General features: G+C 34.8%; 1 protein-coding gene across 1 annotated transcript in view; it reads left to right on the forward strand.

The window, feature by feature from the left end:
* LARGE1 (LARGE xylosyl- and glucuronyltransferase 1) overlaps window positions 1-15,213 on the forward strand; it is a 188,488-nt gene that overhangs the window by 100,839 nt on the left and 72,436 nt on the right. The window contains exon 5 of the mRNA XM_015812827.1: window positions 13,699-13,803. Within this exon, the coding sequence (XP_015668313.1) occupies window positions 13,699-13,803 (105 nt within the window). The remainder of the gene's footprint in view (window positions 1-13,698; window positions 13,804-15,213) is intronic.

The following is a 15,213-nucleotide window of genomic DNA, read 5'->3' on the forward strand; positions in this document are numbered from 1 at the left end:
GATCAGATATTTTCATTCAAATCTACTATCACTTACTTTTTCTCACACATGTATATTTTTCTTCGTTTCATCCATTTCATTTACTAAAATATGTTCAGTACAATGTACTAATTATACATGCCAAGCTATAATTTTCCTCGGGTCCTGATTATCAACAGATGGGTCCTTAAATGTATAAGCAATTATCAATCAAGAATATTTTCAATATTTGAAGAATTCATTGGTGGTACTATATCCTTTTGAAATGTAATTATATTATCCAAAGATTTTATACTGTGTTGGTCAGATTGTGATTAAATTGGTGTATATATTGTCATTTATAGTCACTATATCTATTTAGCTTTTTATTTTGGTAGAAAGTTGTTCAGAAAGATTATACAACAGTCTTGGTAAATAATTATGTGACTTCATTGTCCCTTTTTCACAAGAATTGTAGAATGGTTAACATAAAAAACAAATTCAATTTTTGCTATTAACAGATATGTATGCATGTAAAATATGAAAAACAATTTTAATGCTTTATTTCACAGATGTTTACACCTTTATCATTTTTTTCTTTTTTCTGGATTTGTTTTGTTTGGAATTTTTTTCTTTTATTATGCTGTTTTGTACCTTACAGTTGTTTACTATTCCCTGAATTTGCTCTTTCTGAAATAAAATGCTTTTTTGTGTCATAAGTCTTAAATCATGTCTAGAAAAATACAAAGCAATATGATACATGAACTAAGAACTAATAGGCTGAGAGTTTATGATAATACAATATTTGAAATGTACTCTAGCAGGCTTTTCTATTTTTAATTTGCATATGTATAACTAGTGGCATGGAATCACTTCACAGTGGTAGTCTCAGACTGTCACACTGGAGAGTATATGGCAATACAACCAAGGGGGCAATGCCAGTTGTGCAAACCTCAACCATTATCCTTATTCTTTTCAAAGGAATGCCTTTAAATTCACAGTCACTCTCCCCATGGTGCCCAGGCTATTGCCTTTATGTTACCGCACATATACAAATCCAAGGGCATCTGTTGATAAGTGACATAGAATGCACTGCAGAAAATAGTCTTTCAAAATCTAATTACCATTTTAAAACCATAAAAAGTTTACACTTGATAGCTCGCTATGAGGATCTGAAAAAGAATACAAGCTTAGGGATAGGGCAGAAATGGGAGGAAAAAGTCTTTATTAAACAACAAGAGTTCTGTCATTATCAAGACATTTGCACCCTGTTGCCTAACATTATCCAGTGTGCAAACTCCCAAGTAATGAAGTCTGAGTCTTTCCCCATCTGTCTCACTAAATGCCACTTGGAACAAGCGCCTTTTCATTTGACAATAAAATCAATGAATGAAATATTATAGAGCTGAAAGACTTGGTGCATAGAATTCATAATGGGAGCTGCTTCTGCTCCAGTGAAGTTCTCAGCTGCTCACCAGCTTTTTGATGATATTATTTCTTTATTTGTTTTGTCTTTATTACTAATTCTTAATGGAAACTCCAACTTGATCTTAATCATCTACTTGCTTCCTTTTCAACCCTAACTTTTGTAATATGTCATTGTGTCAGTAATTGGGCAGGGGGTTGGACTCGATGACCTCCAAGGTCCCTTCCAACTTTATTATTATTATTATTATTATTATTATTATTATTATTATTATTATTATTATTATTATTATTATTATTATTATTATTATTATTTGCTATATATCTATTTTAAATCCTCTCCGAGCAGGCAGTTTCAGCTAACTTTGAATCAGTGCAGTGTGCTGTGTTTTCATGACATTTCAACTTTTCAGTACTTCTTCTACAGTTGAGCCTGTTGGGTTCCAGATCAGTGCAGCACAGGATGAAATGTTATCAAAAGAGTTTACAGCATTAAAGCTGAAGCTGCCAGGTGAATTTCCATTCGTGGGAATTTGCCTTATTCCCTTTACTGCTAAAGTCAAGGTAATACCTGTGATACCTCACCATGTTCTTAAAATGTGCAGTAACATGGACCTTATACTCAACAACACTAAGCTTTTTTTTCTCATGTTAAAATCAAAAACAGTGACAGAAGGCAAAGCAATCTTTGCATTTCTCCAAGGGTAAGCTGAAGAAACACTGATTGGCTCATGGGGAGTATTGAACATTGCAAGGATGATAACTGCAATCACTCATGGAAGACTGTGAAAATGGTTTTGGGTGTTTAGGGGTTGAACCTGATTTGGTTGGGAAGCAGTAACATTGATTACAGCAGCAATCTTGTTGGAAAGGCTAGAACTTAATTTCTTCCCCCCATCTTTAAAAATAAATTCTGATTCCCTTTGATTCAATGGAGAGATATGCTTAGAGTAAGGAGAAATGCTAATTTTTTTCAGAAAACTACTGGTGAGGAATGGGATATCTCTTCAGTTTAGATTAGTTGAGTACATTATCTTACTCTGTTTATATGCACATAGGTTTAATTCTTTCTTGGGAATATTTTTCTTTTAGTATTATGTATCTCTGCGTCTCAGAAAAAATGTACTGATGGTTTAGAAATAATCATAGCATGAAAAACCTAGCAGGGATGTTGAAACTCAAAATCTGAAAACCCTTGTATTCTGAAAATTACACTCAAGAGAGCTACCTAAAAAAACCTATTCCATACAATTTGGAAAAATCATACAAGAGGAATATGTTATTTTACTGGATTATGTATATGACAACTCATTGAGAAGAAAGCAGTTATCAGTAGATACAATATAAAGCAGACATGAAATCTTTGCAAAGTTTGAGATCACTGAATTTTCAATAGTTCATAATAAAAACCATGGTTTACAAGAATTAATATAGTTTTTAAAAAACAATGAAAATCCAAGAGTTCAAAAAATACAAATGTAGATTATAGATTCCATATTAATTGTTTAAACATACGTTCCTTAGGGAAACAATTGGTTTATGAAGTTTATGCTGTGCCATTCTGGCTCTTGGTTCTTTGCTTGATTTAAGGCCTATCCATCATAAGCAGATATTCCTCAAGGGTTACTGTGAAAGGGATGCAGCCTTCAACAGGAAAAAGTTTGCCCATTGGCATGCTGTAATCCAAAAGTCAAGTATATTCCACAAAATTTAATACACTACAGTACTGGATGTAGATAGGGATGATCTAATGCATTTTTTAGGGAGAACAGTGCAGCTCATTAGAACATTCTGATACTATGCTCATTGTTGGAACCTTTCCTTTACGTGATCAATTTATTTGATTTACCTACATCTGCTCAGAGTTCTGGGAATTTCATTCTCCTAGAGGGCTTTACCCTGGGAAGACTAACTTCTTTTGCTGAAGTAGTTTGCCTAGTTTAGATCCATATAATTCAAGGGAAATCGGTGTCTGAATTCTATTGAAAATTCTATTGAAAATCTGAGGATTTATCATTGTTTCTCCATAGTAAGCACCTACTTCATTATCTGTGTCTTACTAAGAGCGGTCAATTACACCTTCAGAACTGTTAGTACTTTCTATTCCCAGCATTTAAATCTTTCTTTGTAACAACACTGTAGATCTATAACTTGTCTAGAAGCCAAACGTTGACAATGTGAATTGGCTTCTGCATAAAAACAAATCAATCGCTTCTGTGAGAAACAATAGGTATATATGTTTACAAATAGCTGTCTGTGTCAGCTGGAGGCAAGAATATTTTATGTTTTAATCTCCGCAAGGTTCATTAGTACCCCTGGAGAAATAGGCCCTTCAGTTTTTATTTTAAAACTTCAAAACAGGAGGAAAACATCACAGTTACATAATGTCTGAAACCAGCCAATTGTCACATATTTTGAACTAGCAATTATTGCAAATAAGGTGCCCCAGCCTGCATCTGATGGGAGCTTCTGCTTCCATTATAATTCAGGTCTCGTTTCCAAGGGCAATCATTTTTAAAGAACCTCAGCTCTGGCTTTTTTTGATGGTTGTGAATCAAGGCTCTGTAGCTGGCTATCCATGTACTGGTTTAATTTATTTAAATTAAAAATGATTTACATCAGATTTAGTTTTGCTCTGATCTTTCTTGGTCCTTGGTTTGAATTTCATCTTCCATTATTGAATACACCCAGACATTGTATGTAGTAAAATAATATATAATTCTAAAGATAGGATTTAAAGATATAATATTCCTGGGTTCATATTTCATGCTGATACATGGGATGCTTATTGGGAAGAGAATCTGCAGTTGGGTTGGGTTTGCAAAATCTCTGCAGAAGAAATAGTTCTATTAATATAAACTTTAATTTCTTAAACTGGTAGATAAGAGATGTTTAGCATCAGAATCACCAAAATGTCTCTTACTTGTATCTCAAGATATGTTTTGGAGAATAATAACCAACTGCACATGCCAAGGAAATGGCAGTGTTTTCAATTACACAGATGCATGCTCCTGACAGGACTCATGCTAACTACCTGGCTTATCAGACAGTTTAATCCCCTTGAATAATAAAATAATGCATCTGTGAAAGACATAGCCGTGCTGCATGAGCAATTACTTTCATGCCTTCAGCACAGATTTCTTCAAGTTCATTTCACTATGTTATTGTTAGCAGTCGTGGGGGGGGGGGAGACTCTTTGATCCCATAACCACATTTATTCTTGATATGGAAATGTCCTTCCCCACAACAACTCTGTGAAGTTTCCACATGACCTTTACTCAGTATAATGGGCTTAACTCTGTGAGATGAGAAATCTGTCAAAACGAATCCTAGTCACTCATTAACGGTGCTTAGTATTTTTGATATACATTTGTTTTTAAATCCACTTTGATTTTTACTTGATCCACAAACTCGAGCCAGGTACAATACAATATTCCATAAGCTGTGGTTTATAAATCACAATTGTGTTCTCACATCCTGTTAATCCAAAAACAAATAGCATCTAGCTTAGTGCACTGTTCACACCCAGCCAATTAATCTGCTAATGCAATACAGTCCCAGGTGAAATCCTTCTGCACAGGCAAGAAAACATCTGAGATTTATGGCTTAAAACAAGAAAGCCTTTATCCTCTGGGCAAATTCTTTAGCTTAATGTCCTTTTCAGGAAAGAACATCCTTTTTGTGAGTTAGAAAAGGTAATACAATTGATTAAATATGGTATGATAGAATTATTACTATTTTTATGATGATATTTTATATTGAGATAACCAATGCTATTAATGCATAAGTCTAGTGCCACCAGAGACTTGTGCCACTAATATTTCATTATCTTTAAAGTACAAAGTACAGTTAAATCATTATTCACCCTGGAATACTGCCCTAGTGTATCTCAATAATCCATAACTGACAAGGCTGGATGATTGTCAGGTTTAGTGATTTTTTTTTTCTTCCATCCACATTAGATACTTCTGCTGACACTATACTTTAAGGAGTTTAGGAGAAGAAAATTAAAGTACTTTGGAGAACTCACTTTAAAAATTTGGTAAATTGTTTAAAAGCTACAAAGGAATTGATAGATTAGCTGATGGATTGTCTGCAAGGTTATAAAATAGTCTAAAATGTAGGTTTTGTGATTCCTGGGCTTTCATATCATAATAAAAGTTTCAAATGAGGACCATACTTAACCTACTGTTAATTGATATCTGCGGTTATGTTTATGTATGCACTTAGGGTTATTACACTCAATTTCGGCTCAGTTGAAAGGCCTTGCAACTCTGATGCCAATTTTGAGGGGCTGTTAAAGTTCCCTCTTCTTTAGAAGGATGCAAGGACAGTTCCATTAGGGGAATGGTCCTACTTTTTATTTTCAAAATTACATCCAGCAGTGACTGCAGAATTGTTGGGCTGAACCACCATACATTTCATTCCAGCTTTAACACAGCAGTAAAATGAGTCATTATGCTACAAAATAAAAGAGACCTGGGATGGGTGGATATATTTTTTCTATCTTGTGGATATATCAAAGATTGTTGAGTTTTGTATTAGTATATTTTTCATTTTGTAAAATTAAGTAGCCCCTTGTAATATCGACATACAGCTTCATTTAGATCATTCCCGTCCTTGGATGTATAATCATAGTAATGATTATAATTTTAAATGAGTATTAAAATCCAAATAATTTACCAGAACATAATGTTTATGGTGTGTGTCTCGGCTAGGATGCTATGGGTATTTAAAAGTTAATACTAAATCAGATGTGGCTGCAGACTGTACAGAAACATTTTAGTCAACTGAATTGAAAGAAGGGGCCTTAAAACTCTCATCTGTCATATTGGTATTTAATATATAACATAAAATAATATGTGAAACATATTGAAATCCAGACATTCACATACAAGCAGCTTTTCTGTTAGATACATATAAGGAAGAACATTCCCACTTCTTCTATTCCTGTGATTAGACATTTTATTTTCTTGTTAGGAATTCAGTGTTTCTGAAAACAGCCCTGCGAAGTAGGCTATATTATCATTTGAATTGTGTAGACTACCTTTGAAAACTGGTTTCTCAGCAACTGTTCAGTCTTGGTGTTATCATTTTTCTACTTTTCCATCCCGTAACATTTTATACAACATCCCTTTAGGGTCATGCCACTATACACACTATTCACTTGTTATGCTGTCTCCTCAATGGATCTTTTTTTTTTGTCATCTGTGATAAAGTTTAAGTACTCACAAATAATTGAGAATAAGAGATTTTGTAAAGACATACCATTGTTTTTTCAAAGGAATTCTTTGCTTTAGCTATACAGTATGTTATAGTGTAGACAATGACCCAGCTTTATCTTACTTGATAAATCTTCTGTACGGTCATAGTACTGCATCTTTTGCATTTTCTCTTCCTAGCTTTATGAACAAGTAAAGAACACAGCTTCATTTTCATAAGCTAAATTTGTGTCTCAGGAAGCAATGAATGAGCAGAGTGCACTTAATCGTAATTGTAAAGTTACAGCAAAGAAACAAAGACAAAACTCATGCTGTTAGTCACAGAGTTTTACCATAATAATTCTTCTGATGGACAGACAAGCAGAGCAGAATATAGAGCACTTCAAATGTGGTCACTGCTGCATTCTCTTCAAGCAAAGGATCATAATATTTTCTTTGTCTTTCAAAAGAAAAAAAGGACTGGTTCTTTTTTTCCAGGGTTGCCAAAGATTAGAGGAGCTAATTCTTCACTTCAGAGAATCCAGGTTTGAAATGCCAACACAGTGAAATGAGTTTGGGGAAGAGTCTCCTTGGGGAATTGATCACAACATAATAGAACTTCCAGAGGCTTTGGAACTTTTGATTTCTGCTAAAAAGAACTTTTAATGGTATCAGTGTCTTTAACGACAAAATTTAGTATTAGTGACTGAAACTGGGTATCAGTAGCAGCTAGACAGAAGCTCATAAAGGACCTCTGAATGTTTTTCATCATGGAATTAAGCAGACCCACAGTACACTGAGTACATGAATGGGGACATTGACAATAAATTAACCCTTTTTTCTCAGTATCTGTCCAGTCAGTGAAGAAGTTTTAAAAGTTATACAAGATTTATTGTTAATTTTCAAATGTATTGAATTCGATTATATGCAATATATTTTGAATTGAACAGAAATTGGGAAAAAAAAGAGTATTTTCATGACAGGAAGCCACTTGCTCAATGACAGTTTTCTTTCAACAGATAAACAAAGAGTCCATGAAAAGGAAATCAACTTGAAGGCAACTTCTTTCCACGTGCTACAATTCCCAAATTTTGCAGAATGTGTAGAAAAACAGTTTCCCTATCAAGGAATGGAAGGGAATTTTCTACGTAGGTGATACTATTAGTCAATGTTTCTCAAGAGATAATACATGGCAGCAGTGGTGGGATTCAGATATGTGAACAACCGGTTCTCTGTGTGGATGGCGCTTCTGGAAGTCCATTCTGGGCCTGGGCAACAAAAAATTAGCTACCGGTTCTGCTGAAGTGGTGCGAACCAGCTGAATCCCACCACTGCATGGCAGGTTGTCAAAGAGTGTCTTCATATTCCTTTTCAAGCAGGCTTCCCAGTTGGATAAAGTATATTGAATGAAAGCACCCCAATGGTTTCAGAACTCTGTACGAGGGCATCAGGTTTCCATGCAAAGCTTTGATAATTTAACCTTACTATCACTCTTTGGGGGCTATTATGATGGAAAGGAGAGGAAGAAGGAAGATACAATAGTATGTTTTTAGAATTACAACTATTCTGAATGGTGTTGTTTAAACAACTACTTGCAAGCTCCTTTGTTATAAGTGGAAATACCACCAAGAAGACAGCTATTTTTTTTTTTAAAAAAAATGTCTTTGTAGTAATATATTTTATGGGATATATTGGTTTTAGATATGAAATACTTCAGTTTTCTTGAATGCTTATATGCCTTTTCTTCTTAATAAGTCTTGTCAAAGTGATTCTGACAATCATTCTTAGAATAGAATCACTTTTGGTTTTAGGCAAAACCAGAGTCTGACAAAAGAGAAGGAAATAGCTAGTGATTCTTATCTTAATGTTCTTTCATTGGAGAAGGGACCCAAAAGTTATTATACATTGCCAGTGTTTTGCAAGCTGCAGCATTTTAAGAGAAGCTGATGTAAAACAAAGAAATACCCTTGTCTTTTCTTTCTTTCTTTTTTGTAATGTTTGTGATAATATATTTGCTATAGCAGCAGGAAATGGAAAACAATTGGAATAGAATGACTAGAAATGTCTGTTATACATACTCATATATCCTAGCTTTTGGAGACTTTACCATGTAAAGACTGGTTGGCCAAGTAAAATAGCAAACAGGAACATTCTGCTAATTTCATTGCAGTCTTACTTGTCCCTCAATATTCTTTTGTGGAAAATAAAACTGCTAAAATGTGAGTAGTATAGTTCTTTGTTAAAAGGAGTACAAATTTAAGGTGAGAAAACAAATCCATTAACAAGTAACAAGGATTGTCATGACCTGTTATGAGTTCATTTGATGATTTACCTCTATCATCAGTATTTTGACAGTTTAATGAAAATAGACTGATAGTCTTCAGAAATATTCAATATCAGTTTTTTTGCAAATGGGACTCTCACATTTCTCTTTAGATATAAAATCTTCCTAACTGTGAAGACTGCTGAGATATGAAATGTATTGTTAGACAAAAAACAGGAATAGCTTGTTCTTATTACTAATAAAGTTTTTTCCCCCATCTGAGCCATGCTCGATTATTGTCAAATAGGAGTATATACTGTGTTTCCCCAAAAATAAGACCCGGTCTTATATATTTTTTGCCTCCAAAAAAGGCACCAAGTCTTATTTTTGTGGGATGTCTTATCCACTTACCTTAGGACTGCCACAGCCAGGCCCCCCATGCTCTGACACCTGTCATGCTGCTGTTCGAATTCTGAGGCCGTACACCACGTGGTGCATTGCGCAAGTCCCGGCACTCGCGGTAGGAGGCTGCATGGCTTTTTGCACTGGTGCTGGTGCTCATGGCAGGAGGCTGCATGGCTCGTCACACTGATCATGCCAGTGCTGCCGCTCGTGGCAGGAGGCTGCAGAGTATGTTGCGCTGTGTGGTCTCCTATAAGCATTGGCAGCAGTGCTATGTGCCATACGGCAGTGTGACGAGCCATGCAGCCTCCTGCCGCAAGTGCCAGCAGCGGCACGATCAACACAACGAGGCATGTGGCCTCCTGCCACAAGCAGCAGCACCAGCGCAATGCACTGTGTGGCTGCAGAAAAACTCAGGCAGCAACAGTGTCGGCATGGGAGACCCCTGCAGTGGTCCTAAGGTAGGTGGGTGTGGGGTGCATCAGGCAGCTCCGTCCCCTGCCCTAGCTTGATTTTTATACGTATATCTCGCCGCAAAACTAGGGCTTATTTCGGGGGTAGGACTTATATTAGGCGCAAGCGTAAAATCAAGCTAGGGCTTATTTTTGGGATAGGTCTTACTTGCGGGGAAACACGGTATGTGTAGTGGGGGTATGTGGGGAGAAGCATATTATGACTATTCATAAAAAGAAGAAAGACCTGGAAAATAGTACTTTCTTTCTAAGATGGATGCTCACAAATACTCATAGGGCTCTATTAAGATTTATATTAACTTTTGCTTTATTCTCTGAATTTTTCTCAAGCAAGAATATAAAATAGTAAATATGAAGGAAAATCCATATTCTAAAAGTAGCATGGCAGTCTTAATATCTAACATTTTTTCAAATAATATCAAAAAAGGCTATATGTGGAATATGTTATAGAAATAAAAATATATGATGTAGAACTTAAACTAGAAAAATGTAGATTTAATTTTCTACCTTTTATTGTGTTAAAAAGAATATAAAATAAAGAGGAAAGTGGTGAACAGCTATAGACTAATGGTGGATATTCTTTGCTTGCATGAAATCAATCTAACATTTCAAATTCATGGGGAAAGTAGTGAAACAAGAAATATTTTTACATGATATGATACAGGGACAAAAAAAATGTGATACTTTGCAGACACCATTTTTGGTACCTGCCAAGTTTCCTATCTTGTCTGACTTTTTAATTAAATTGGAAATTTACATTATTTATAAACCCTCAGCATTAGGTGTATTTGCAAGAGTGAAACCTCATAGACTCATATGCATTCTTAGAAAATAAAAATTATGGCTAGCTGTTTGGAAGTGTTTATATCTGTTACAATAGCAGGGATAATAGGGAAAATTTTAGGAGGGTATAAACAATCATAGAAGTAGCATCAACATCTTGCCTTGGATTAATGGGTGTTTTACAACTGATCTTGCTACAAGACCCATTTTGTAGATGTGTTCATCATTTGAGCCTACCTATCCCCCAAAAAATTACTTAGCCCTGACTACTGTTGTTTGAGAATAGGTAGTTAGACAGGCAATGGATGTCATTCACCCACATAAGCCAGCGTCATATAACTATTATTAGTAGTGTTACTTTGATTTATTGTTGATTTCTGTCTATCCGATATAAGATATAAATGGGAGTTGAATTCCTACTTATCTGCAGGGTATAAGTTGTAGAAGATATGATTATTTCATGAAGGTGTAAAGCCTTCCTTCATAAGATTTTCAAGTAAGAATTGAAGGAAAAACATATTGCAGACAAGGTAAGAAGAGCATGTGAACAAATATATACAGCTAGTCCTTGACCTATGATGTTTTGTTCTGCTATTTTAATGTCATATGCCAGACATGTCAAACTTGCGACGTCACGTGACATTGCGCAACATATCGGGACTGTTTTGCCATTGCTGGCAATGGGATGGGTGCGGCTTCCGTGTGATGCGTCCAGCCCATGGGGCGGCAGTTTGACACCCCTGTCATATGCTATCAAAATACTTGCATCATCTAATGCAGATTAATGCCTACATGGAAAAAGAGATGCCAGATAATCAAGATGGTCTTAGAAAAGGCTGAGGAACATGCAACATTGTTGATACTTGCTAGATAATTAGGAAAGTCAAATAATACCAAAAATAAACCACCATGTGCTTCGTTAATTATAGAAAATCCTTCAAGCTGTGAAACACGCTTAGAAAAATGGAAATTCCAAAATATTTCATTGTCCTCCTGCTAAGCATATATACAGATGAGGAAGCTACAATGTAGACAGAACATGGTGAAACAGACTAGCTCCAGATTGACAGAGGAATCAGGCAAGGCTGTATACTTATTTAATCAAGCTATATGCTGACGCTTGGGAAGCTGATTTGTGAGAGGATGAATGTGATTTTAAAATTGGAGGAACCAAATCAACACATAGTTCTCAAAACACAAATGATAAATCTCAAATTATCCTACTTTGAACACATTCTGTAGAAAAGCTGTAATGCTGGGGAAAATGGAATGAAAAAGAAGATGAAAACTAGTGGATGGACTCAGTTACAGTGAAAATGGTGCATTGGAAGATCTGGAGGACCAGATTAGGAGAAAATCTATCTATGTTGACACCAACTTGATGGCTCATAATTCAATTTGATGAGTCCATAGGTATGTTTGTGGGACTCTATATCCTAATCAGATGAGATAAAGCACACCTATTGCTAAACAGAGCAATTTTCAGTAAATTCTTCAGAAAAATAAAAGATAAATATCTGTATATTGATTTTCCTACTACTTAGAAGAATCCATTTAAAGCGAGTTATGAAATTCTGATGAAAAAATAAAAGGCAGTACTGATTGGGCTAACTTTCTCCAAAGTTTGAAATCAATTCATATTTTTTTCCAATGAGAACTCTACAGTTTTTCAAACATATATTGAGAAGAGTTCAACATGGCTTGAATAATAAGTCCCTGGTAATGTTCCATTAAGTCATTTTGTAGCTTGAGCAGTATTGATGCAGAATGCACTGCAAGTCATTTTCTGAGCACAGTTGCTACCATTTATTTAACCTTGAAGTTCAGGAAGAATGGCTTAGTTCAGGGGTGTCAAACTGGCAACATCACGTGACATGTCACAACATATCTTGACTTTTTTGCCATTGCTGTCAATGGGATGGGTGCGGTTTTGCTATCATGCATCTGGCCCGTGGGCCGGCAGTTTGACACCCCTGGCTTAGTTCAAAATATGGTAAAATCACCTTTCCTCTTTTAACATACCTCATTGACCCAAGGGGGTAGGAGGAGAAAAGAAACAGTTTAATTAAAGATAAAATAGTAATCCCACACTTCTTTAAGAGTCTGGGATGGTTAAAGAAATAAATTAAGTCCAGATATCTCACTGCTGTTGTCAATTATTTACCATGCTTTGTTTAAGACAGAAAAATCAGAGGGGTACTTCTTTCAGGGAATAAAATAACAAAATATGGAAGTATAATTAGAAACTATATGATTCTGCTTTCTACAATAATGGAAAAACGGGGGGGCAAATGTCTAAAACATCTAAATAGCTAAACTATCAAATGGATGAATAACAACAGTGAGATTTAATCAATTACAGTTTTGAGGAACCCATGGAATATACGTTGTAATGATCCAGGTTTGTACAGTATTTTGATGCTTGGATGGAAAAATTAATGTAACACATACCGTATGTATATGCTTAGTTGGATACATTTTAAATATAGTATCTTATGATTCTGAATTTTTTAATTGTAACTTAATATGATTATATAAGACTTGTTGAGAGAGAGAGAGAGAGACAGAGTTGAAAAGTGAGATAAATTAATTCTGTAAACTTTTTTGTCCCGTAGTAAAATGTTTTATGTGTAATTGTAAATAGAATTGTACTATTTGGAAAATATTACGAATTTATTTTATCACTTTATGTTGTTGGAGGCTGGTGTATGTACTACAAAGAACTGGTTAACATTTTTAAGTAGCCCAATTAAAAGTAATGTATTAACTCTACTTTTTAAACAGTTTTGAAGAAAGTATTAGAATTTTCTTGAATGAATATGTTATAGGTAACAAATAATTAAAATGCATTTGATTAACTTTGGGGTAAAGGGAAGAAAAAGTTGAAAGATTTTTATATATTTATATCTTCCATAAAAATATGCTCAGGATAGTTCTCAAGAAGTATCTTATTTATTACTATTACATAGTTGTGAGGACTTGCATTTTTTCTGTATTTTATTTTGTTGAATATATAACTCATTATATTTCTAAGTCAATTCTAAATTGCAATTAAACAGATTCATATTTCATATATGAAATGTGCAGTATGCATAATTCTCTTTTTGCATCTACTTGTCTGTATATTATGAGGATCTCCCTACAAGTTGATTTTTGACTTTTGATTTGATTTGTTTATTTGTGCATTTTTTAGGTCAGCAGGTTCTTGGTTTGGTAGAGAACCAGAGTGACTGGTACCTAGGAAACCTCTGGAAAAATCACCGTCCCTGGCCAGCTCTTGGAAGAGGTTACAATACAGGTATGTTCAATAGCATTCTGAAAGAAATGTTATTTCTGACTAATATGATACCTGAAATTGTGGAAGATACACTATTTTAAAGAAAAGATGCTCCTTCCCACTCCTGAAGCATATGAGCACCCTCTAAAGAGTAGGAGTGTGATTGCAACCAAGGCCAAATTATGACAAGCTAGAAAGTACAGTAATATATTGTTTTCTTTCTGTTTTTGCTACATCTATTCAGTGTATAAACTAATATGGAGCAATGTGTTTTGACTAATTTTTTTTCTCTTCTGCACTCTATCCCCTTCAAACATTTAGATTTAGATTCATTCATTTTCTGAAAAAATACCATTCAGTAAAAGGTGATAAGTGCATTCTAAGCTCATATAATCAAAACCTACATTCATAAATGTTAAAGTGCTACTTGAAATTTGATCCCACAAAATGAGTTGTTGGACAACTAATGGTTATAGGTTCATTGAACATCTTGCTGTTTTATAACTGTTTTATATTTAAGTATTGATTGTTACCTTTTAAAATATGTGAATTCTGTTCCAAATGAAATGCATTCAAATAATAGTAGATGTAGTATATCCCTTTTTTGATGGCAGCCTAGCTGTTTGTTAAATAACTAATGTCATCAAAGAAATCAAACACCACATGGTAGTGAAATCACCAAGTCATGGCCCTAACTGGAAATAAAGTGCATATCCCCCTCCAGATATGTTCACAAGTCTTCTCCCTGGATATCACCTACCTAACTCTCCTCCCTCAGTGTGATGCTGGAATCACAAGGTCATAACCCTAACCAGATATGATGATGTGTTGATACTACCTCGATCAAGAAAAGTGTGAGAATGAACCCTGGGTGCATGATTAGTTTAACCCCGAACCTAATTCTATGTGCATTCAAACCACATTTGGGGAAGGAGAGTATGCACATCATATCGCAGGAGTGGGGGATATGCAGGTCGCTTCTGATTAGGGCCATGACTGATGATGTCAACAGCACATGGGGCTTGTTTACTTTGCTGATATCACCGATTAAATAAACAAATAAGCCGTAGTTAAAAAAGGGATATACTACATCTACTAATAATTTCTTCTTTATAACATCTCTTTATAATTTAGAATATGAAATGAGAATGCCTTTTTGCTTTCTAGTGGTCAATTCGTGCTGTAAAAATCTTTGTACAATTTTCTCAGATGTACAATATTTCATGCCTAGGGAATTAATCTTCCTTTCTAGCTTGATTATTTGCCATTACTTGTTAACCACAATAAGACAGACATAAAACATCAATTGTTACAACTGGAGTTAAGTTTGTAATTCAGTGACAAGACTAATATTAAAATAGGAAGAGTTGGATTCAAATCCCTGATCTGCTACAAAATTTAGAAGTATCAAAGTGTGGGTGGTATATCTTC

The sequence above is a fragment of the Protobothrops mucrosquamatus genome, unplaced genomic scaffold (genome assembly GCF_001527695.2).
Source record: "Protobothrops mucrosquamatus isolate PMUCROS unplaced genomic scaffold, P.Mucros_1.0 scaffold113, whole genome shotgun sequence".
Taxonomy (NCBI): domain Eukaryota; kingdom Metazoa; phylum Chordata; class Lepidosauria; order Squamata; family Viperidae; genus Protobothrops; species Protobothrops mucrosquamatus.